The sequence below is a fragment of the Lissotriton vulgaris genome, chromosome 3_1 (assembly GCF_964263255.1).
Source record: "Lissotriton vulgaris chromosome 3_1, aLisVul1.2, whole genome shotgun sequence".
NCBI classification, from domain to species: domain Eukaryota; kingdom Metazoa; phylum Chordata; class Amphibia; order Caudata; family Salamandridae; genus Lissotriton; species Lissotriton vulgaris.
Window position 1 is genome coordinate 534,303,722 of NC_141689.1, and position 8,947 is coordinate 534,312,668.

An 8,947-nucleotide genomic window follows, 5' to 3' on the forward strand; every position below is an offset into this window, starting at 1 on the left:
CACCTTTCCTCACCTCCCACAACCTGGGGCACACTCTTTTATGATGATGACTAAAAATGTTCTTTATTATTGTGCATCCCTTTCCTCGTATACACACTGTGAGTAAAACAAGTGTGTAAAACTGACAAATAATTTTGTGTGTTGAGTTATTTTCAAGTTGATTTATAATTTACAGTTTCCTGTACTGGGACCCCGTTCTACATGTATCGTTCTAAATGCCCAGGTCCCAGTGACTATATTGGGTTAACCCTTTCTTCTGTACCACATTGCTTTAGAGTATGGCAGATGGGATACTCTGGCAAAAAGTGGCATAGCTCGTAAGCAGTATTACAAGTGCCACAGGCTGTAAAGCATTTGTAATTTGGCACATGGGACACCCGCCACATTTTCGATCGAGGATCCTGTCTGCCAAACTCTAAATAAGGCCCTAATTATTTTTTTTGTATGCATTTTATTCTATGAATATGCCAACAATTCACTCAATGTAGGGATTAAAAGGTAATAAAGAGGAAAGGGAGGGAATCAATTTATAAGCTTTTCTTTATGTATTCTTTCTTGTTAAAGTGCATTGGTTTGTACTAAATGGAGCATCTAAATGCTTGTGTAAATGTTTTAAACTAATGTGAAGAACAGTAAGGAATAAACTGTACAAGTGATGTTAACATTTGTTCTAGATTCTGTAGAGCTTGAGAAAGGAAGTTAGTGGGGTACATGGCAGAGAATATCATAAAATAACTGTCATACTACAAGATGAAACTGTAACATGTTATACTGTCATTACAAATGTGTGCACAGTTGTTTATATATTAACACACAAACATTCACTTTTTGGCACAACCTAACTTTACGGTTCTTTCTACTAGTGTGAGCTAAGGAGCCACAGAAGCTCCACACAAAACACAATTAGCATTAGATAACTGTAAGGTGCATGTTTACACTTTTACAAAACTGCAGAGAGGAGAGGCCCTAGCCTAGTACACAGTTTATTTGTGCCATCCTTTGCTTGTCACTAGCCACCAACCAAAAGCTGTATGGAAACCTCTCCCCTTCTCTTAGCAACACTGATTAAAGCCCATTCACAAATCAGGACTGATTTACTCAATGCCCTCCTCAACCCTTATCCCAAATGATCAGACAGGAGACTTTTGTTCGAGGGTTTCAAATAATGATTCCTCATCCCTTACCAAGGACCAAAGACAGGCAGGCCAGCACCGAACCTATGTTTCGCTAAGGAACAGCCTTCAGTGATGGTTGACAAAAAATCAAAAAAGATCAAGAATTAGGCAGGATAGCAGGGCCCATCAACACTAATCCTTTACATGACTTCATTATGTCCCCGCTTAATGTTGTACCAAAAAAAGAAAAGGGAAGGTTCTGCCTTATACACCACCTGCTTTACCCCTCGGGCAGTTTAGTGAATCACTGACTTGAACCTGACTTTTGCTAAGTTTCATATGCTACTTTCGATGAGGCGTTGGAGTGAATACGGGCAGATGGGAAAGATGTCCTTTTGGTAAAGGTGTACGTTGAGTCAGCTTTCCGGCTACTGCCAGTTCACCCCAACAGCTTTCAGTTCTTAGGATTCAAGTTAACAGCAAATGTTCTTATGACAGGTGCATGTCCATGAGTTGCCCACTAGTTGCTCGATATCATGTGCCATATTTGAAAAGATCAGCTTTTTCTAGGAGTGAGCCACAGATCAAACAGAGTCTGAAGGAGGAAATCTTGATACTTGGACGATTTTTCTTTTCATGGACAAAAGTGGTACCAACAACTGTACTGCCACCCTTACTGCTTTTTCAGCATGAAAGCGGTCACTCAGGTTCTAAGCAAAACATAAGGTCCCACAAGCCAGTTGACATTCCTAGGAATTGGTCTTGACACCAAAGAGGGCGTGTCCTGTCTACCTAAGGACAAGGTTGAGTCCTTCTCCGAAGACATTCGGCTGATAATGTTGAAGAAAAAGGCCACACTAAAGGAAGCTTCATTTTGCAGTCCATATCAACCAAGCAGGTAGAGCTTTTGCAAGGGGCATCACATGAGCAACTGCCGGCACAACTCTAAAATACAATTTCATCAGCGTAGGAGAAGGCCTGAAGGAGGATTTGTGCATGTGGCTGACATCCTTAGCAACTTTCAACAGATCCCTATGGAAGCCCAGCCAACAAGCAGAGCTATTTACTGACTTCTCTGGCAGACTGAGCTATGGAGCCCTGCAGGGATGGCTTTGCAGTCTGACAAACTGCTTGCTTTCTGGCAATCACGTAACAGGATCAAGAAAATAGAAGCCGCAGAACTCTTCCTCATCCCAGTTTCCCTGTACATTTGGCCTGACAGATTGGCCAACTGCAGGCTCATCATCTGGTCAGACAGACTAGCAGTGGTACAAGCAAACCTGGGCATGTGGAGGGAATTATAATCAAGGCTGTTGACACCTCTCTTGTACCAGCTGGACAAGTCCAGAGTGGAGAAGCCTGAAGCAGATATTCTCAGGACCCTCAATTGATTCCGAGTTTTAGAAGTCAATGTGATAGAGAAGAGATTTAAGTGTCATGTATTTCCTGCATGAATCATTGTAGTTTTTCTTATGTTAGCCAAATTGTGCAGGTTGTAGGCCGCACCTTCTTTTGCACACGTTACTATATAAACACGCTTGCTTTTGTGCCACACTGTACTTTCACACAGAACCTACATATGTTTTTGTGTTCTGTTATTTTTCTGGGATTCATTCTGAACACCACAGAAAAGGTCAAACAGAAATGTACCTTGTTATTCTCTCTGGTCAGGCACTAACACCTAGACACAACACGAGAACGCAGCTGCTGTTTGTGAACACACATTTCTTATCATATATATGAGCAAAAGAGTTTATGCAAGCACATGTCGCGAGGGTTATCGGATAATAGTGCTACGTCAGCTGAGATGTAGAACATCCATCTGTGTATGTTAAGGTACAGTATGCCACAAATCCCAGAGATCTTTGATATAATCATTGAGCTTCAGTAGAAGGGAGGTGGGTTTAGGATATTCTGGCTTATAACATGACTGGGCTTTTAATGATATATGGTTTATTGACCATGCTAACAGTATTTTTAGTATGTATTTGTTTAAAAATTGTTGAATGAATACTGCACTAATATTTTGAATAAATACTCTAGCACTCACAATAGGTATCCCACCTAATAACACTATAAATTGGTCACTATTGTCTTTTGGAGATATATCTGTAGTTTAATTGTGAGAGTGGGAGCAATTCCTTTTTGTTAAATAACCTTCACACACTCTAATAGAGTCATGCTTCATCATCGGGTTCACCCTGACTCCTAAAGGTCAGGTTGGGCTCGACCATATCTCAGGGAGCACTTAAAAGAATAGGTCAGGAGGTTTGAAGATTGAAAATCCTCCGGAAGCTCCAGGTATCCCTTTAATAGCAGCGTTTCAGGGGATATTAAAACGAAGAAAATGTGGGGTTGTGTGGATTTAATGGACCTATGACCCTAGTGTCAATGCCAACATGTTTCAGCGTGTAAAATACGGCCCCTATGGGTCCTAGGCTTTCTTCAGGGCAACAAAGAGATTCCCTCCATGGTTCAAGGTATGTAACTCATGCAGAGCAGGTAGCTGCACCCAATTACCCGGTCCTGGGATATACTTATCCTGGATCCGGAATATCAGACTTTTGGTGTACAACCTAAAAAAAGAGAACAGTTACTCACTGTTGGTAAGCGTATCCAATTGTGCTGCGGCACTTCCCCACTGGACACCCGTGTCTTAAAAGAGATCTGCACGAGAATGTGCAAACTATTACATACATTATTGTTCGTAAAGTAGTGATGCCAGTGGAAAACATGCGTCCCCCACACAAATCACCATGCCGTCAGTATTTGTGAAGTACACATCTACCATATTGAAAACTTGAATCATGGGCTAATCAATTGATCCAAGTTTTCAATATGTTAGATGTGTACTTCTGTAATGTATGTAAATTGTTGCACTTGCGCGCGCAGATCTCTTCTAAGACACTAGTGCCCAGTGGGGAGGTGGTTAGATCCTGTCAGAGGTGCCGGTCTTGCCTCCAACCAATGCGGACTGACCGCCACACATTGGAATTATGCCGTTGGCCCGAAGGGCTATCGGAGATCGGACCACCATTGACAGGCTGTTGGTGGCGGTCTCAACTACCATTGTAATGAGGCCCTTAAACCTGGCAGGTCTGAGGGCTAATACATCCACTGCAGGGATTTCTGTTTGGCTCCATGATTACCAGATCTGAATCCAGAGAGTCCATTGAGCTTCGTCCTCCAGATAGCCATCAAATGAGTACTAGTGAGTTGGACAACAATAAACATTTATCAGTGTCAAAATACCTCTGGGTGTGAAAGTGTGCTTTAGAATTAAGTGTTGGTTAGGTGTAATCAAACTTGTTGTATGCAACCGCTGATGGTATGCTATATTTGTATTGTTCTAAGAGACAAAAACTCAATAAAAAAAGTGTTTTAAAATTGTTTTAGAAGATACTATTGAATAAAATATAAGACTCCCCTGGCGGGGCTAGATATCAATGGTGCCGAAGGTGTAGTAGCACCAGGGCTCGGGGTGTAGGGCTATGAAGGCCCCTGTATATCCCAATTGTGGTATCTTCTTAATAGCCAACAGTAGGTTATGGGTTCCGTTTTCCATATATGCAATGGGGCCCCAAGAACCCAGGCTTCTCCACTGACTGTCCTGCACATTAGACACTACAATATTGGCGTATTACTGTTTTTTCCCCAAAGACACTAATTAAATGATTTCAATCCTTCAAGTTTTTCTTTTACATTTTTTTGGGGGGAGCGGCCTCTAATACATTTCAGTCAATTTGCACTTGAATACAGTGCCATCTGGCTAGTGTTTCTGTCTATACATGCAAATAAGTATTGCAAACTAATTTCCATAGTGCTCATATAATATGACAGGACAAAAGATAATGATTATAACCTACATAGAGTTCCATTAATGTAGCAGAGTAGGAGTTCAACCTACACAAACAAGTTTGTAAAGCAAAACTCATGATGTTCCTTAGTGGGGCTTCTTTGGTATGATATATCTATGGGAGTCATCCTACAAGCAGATAAAGAGAATATTTTTCAGAGTTACATTCAAAACATGGGATTTGCTTGAAATATAAGTGCGCCAGGTAACAGTGTACAGAATTGATCTGAAAGTGGTGAGTGATGGCTGATGGGACCTCTGTAGATCTAGTGAAATATTCTCCCTGAGGGTATAGTTTTGTTCTCCTGAGTAGACAACATAGGCATTCGAGGATTAAGCAATTAGGGCAATGAGTATTTAGGGAAATATCAAGAATATTGTCAGTTGATACCTTATCTGAGAGCGGTTTTCAATTTGGGACATAGGACCTGATGAAGTAACAGAGAGGGCACAAATATTGGAAATAAATTGCGATCTCTCTGAAATTTGCAATGCTTCCTATGTCACATCACAAAATTTCCAGTCCCAGAGTGTTGCAGATTGGCCTGCTTAATAAATATTAATTAGGCATGTCGCTATTTGCAGCCCCCTATGATTTACTACAAACATAGCAATGGTGGCTTGCAAGGAACAGCAGACCACAATGTCTGGGTTTGAATTCCCTAATGGGAACCTATTTTTTAAAGCATTCTGTGTTCCTTAAAATGACCAGAGTTCCTTTTAAAAAAAAGTTTCCTATTTGGGAAGACATCAGGGGAGAAGGGAGCGCTCTCTTGGGCCATGCCTGCTTTACCCAAAGCCGGAAGATATGATTGTCAAAGGGAAAACTGGCTAACACGGACATCTTTCACTTTGCAAATCAGTTACCACCTCCTATAAGGAGTCAGTTACTACCAACACTATCAATCTTCACTTGTTAAGCTCCATGGCTGTTTGTAAGTATTCATGTAGGGATGGCTTTCAAATATTTGAAGGTTAGACTTAATAAAATGGAATTATTGATTCTAGGCTCAGACAAGGTTCGTTGGGTTGACCGATACTGCCCTACCGTCCACTCTCAGCACCGAAAGCCAAACTGCTTGGCATTCGAAAAAATAATGATGTGTCCTTTTGCCGGCACATTAACTCTACCTTTGGCTCTAAGCACCATGCACTAGGGCTGATAAAAAGAGAAATTCCATGTCTTCTGGACAACACATATCCCTTGATTAATGCCACCTGTGTGTAATCTAAATCAGACTACTGTACCAGTCCATACTTTGGCATTAGGACTGAGCTCAAACCAAAACTGCAATGAATACAGAAAGAAGCAGTTTGGTAGGATGTATAAGGAAATACAACCACTTATCTAAGGCTAAAAGGAAACTTCATTGTTGTCTCTGGATCACAGAATCTTTGACGATTGTTACAATCAGAGGGGGTGGCTATTCTTTCAGATTTTTAGTGGCCAAAATCTGGAATCAACTGTCTTGACAATCATTAATACAGATATCACAGTTTATAACCTTCGGAAAGGAACTAAAGACTCGTTCTCCTAATCTGTTTTATCTGCTGTGTTTGATTTATTAGTTCTCTTAACGCCGGGAAGTGTTTGGCTTCAGTCGACTTTATAAGTACCAATAAAATACAATTCATTGATAATTTGAATCTTATATGACCCCTATTTTGGCACGGATATGTTTAGTTATCTTTTAGCTCCCAATATACTTTAATTTGCCTCTCTATACTTATATTTTGTTGAATATTTATTTGTATAAGATTTAATTATGTTTTTTACTTATATACTCAGATGTTCTTGTTCTTTCAGGAAGTGGTCTACCACCATGTTGACTTGTACACACTCCAATCTTAAAACTTCAAAATTTTAAAGACGAATGCAATAATTCATAGAAATATTGAGTTCATAAGTGGAGTGTCTTTTTTAATCTGGCAGGTAAATTACCCAGTAGTCTGCCAAACGGTTTGGTGTTCAATTGTGCAAACAAAAGATCGTGGACATACGTTGACAAGGTTTGTGACACAAGAAATGATTGTGGAGACTGCTCAGATGAATCAGGTAAAAACTATAGATAAAATCTACTGCTTTATGAAAAATATTGACTATTAGAAATGTATATTTGGAACACATCCCATGGATCTTTGTGACAAATCCCCTAATGCAGTGAAGGATTGTGAAAGAGGAATAAAACCAGAAACAATTAGTTGAATCTTTTAGAGTGATTTATTTTTCGCAATATAAAAAATATTTTAAAATAAATGTATTGCCTGTCTCCCTTGATGAGGCTCCATTTTCCTCCTCCTTCGTACCCTGCCTTCTTCCCTTATTGGTTCCTCTTTCCTTTATGCCCTGTGAGTTTCGCTCCCTGCCACCTTCTCAGTTTGTTTCCATATCTAGCAATCTTTCCATATGCCTCTGTGATTTTGCATCCGAAGCTTACTGATTACATTCTTGGCACGAAGGTCAAATTTAATTATACCAATACAAGGAATAGGAGGGCATTGAAATGCCCATCTTTTCATCCTAACTGGAGTTAGAATTTACTGAGGAAAGCCTTCCACTGACATAGATTTAAGTACCAGTCTGTATTGCCATCAAAACACATGCAAGTAATAATTATCCACATTAGATTGTTTAGAACAGTGTGTCAGATGTCTGAATAAAAGCATATAGACTCCTGCACTGAAGCAAAACCGAATGCTATATTCTGATGCTGGTAAATCTAGGATGCTGAGACATGAGTAGAACAGAACATTTTCAGCAGCAAATAGAGTAAACATTTCCCTGTCAGGTCAGTTAATGAATTGAAGATTGATTCAGGAGAGATCTTTAAATTTAAGTATCTTACAGGCTTATACATTGAAGATTCTAGCTGACTTTAAAATTGTGCACTCCTAAAAGGTTTTAATTTGAGGTATCTTAAGACCTTTACATTCAGGCATCTTACTGGTATTTAATTGAGGTATCTTAAAGGCCTGTATCTTGAGGCATCCTATATGCCTCTTAAATGAGCTAATGCGCATATTCACCCTCATGTCATAATCTGACCTTGAAGTATGAAATGGATTCAATTAAGCCTTGATGCCAAACCCGGTTTATGATCCTACATTTTATAAGTAGTTAGTCTTTGTTTTTATTAAATTAATTGACATTAAATGCTGAAACTACATGCAAACATTATTGATACCGTTATTTTCTCCAATGTGAAGCTAAAGTTTTCATGTTTCTTATATTTTTAGATTTGCAGTGCCCAAGTTGTTCTGGCTGGAGGTGCAACACTGTTTTCTTTGCAGACTGTGACTGCATTCCCAAAACCCGGTGTGGAGATAACATACAAGACTGCACAGACTGGAGCGATGAAGTCACATGTTAGGAATTAAATTGAGCTAAAAAATATAGACAATGTTTGGATCTAAGACTAACTTTTCATAGTTCCCAACAAATAAACTCATCTGACACATAAAAACATCCATCAAAGTCAATATCTGTTTATCACAAATAATCAAATTTGTGGGGAACATGTTTTCTTACCAATTTAAATTTTTAATTATTTATTTTGAGATACTGATGAATTCTATACATGACCATACAGTCTGCCTGTATGATATATGGAAGATCCCAATCAGAATTCGCATTTTGGGGGACACGATCCAGCTGTTCTTAATGTTAGGGAGCAGCTTTTACATCTAGATGGTGGAGACCGTCCTACAATCTTGATCCCTTTGGACTTTATGGCAGCATTTGATACTGTAGACCAGAAGCTGCCTTGGAACTCTCCGGTTTATGAAGTAGGGGTAGATGCTAGCAGCCTTGAGTATATCTATTAATTTCTAACAGGTTGTCTTCAACAGGTTTATTTGGGATAGTTTATGGATTCCCTTGTTTAACCAGTGGTGACCCATTGGGCTGTGCCCTCTTACACATGTTGTCTAATGATTACTTAACATCCGTAGCTTGGACCACTGATGCCCATGGACT

The 8,947-nt window shown here is 39.6% G+C and overlaps 1 protein-coding gene across 1 annotated transcript in view; it reads left to right on the forward strand.

Annotated features, from left to right (window-relative positions):
- Window positions 1-8,428, forward strand: part of LOC147726745 (low-density lipoprotein receptor class A domain-containing protein 1-like) — a 221,717-nt gene extending 213,289 nt beyond the window's left edge. The window contains exons 5-6 of the mRNA XM_086962983.1: window positions 6,905-7,027; window positions 8,209-8,428. Coding sequence (XP_086819109.1) covers window positions 6,905-7,027; window positions 8,209-8,342 — 257 coding nt within the window. The 3' untranslated portion in view covers window positions 8,343-8,428. The remainder of the gene's footprint in view (window positions 1-6,904; window positions 7,028-8,208) is intronic.
- The last annotated feature ends 519 nt before the right edge of the window (window positions 8,429-8,947 follow it).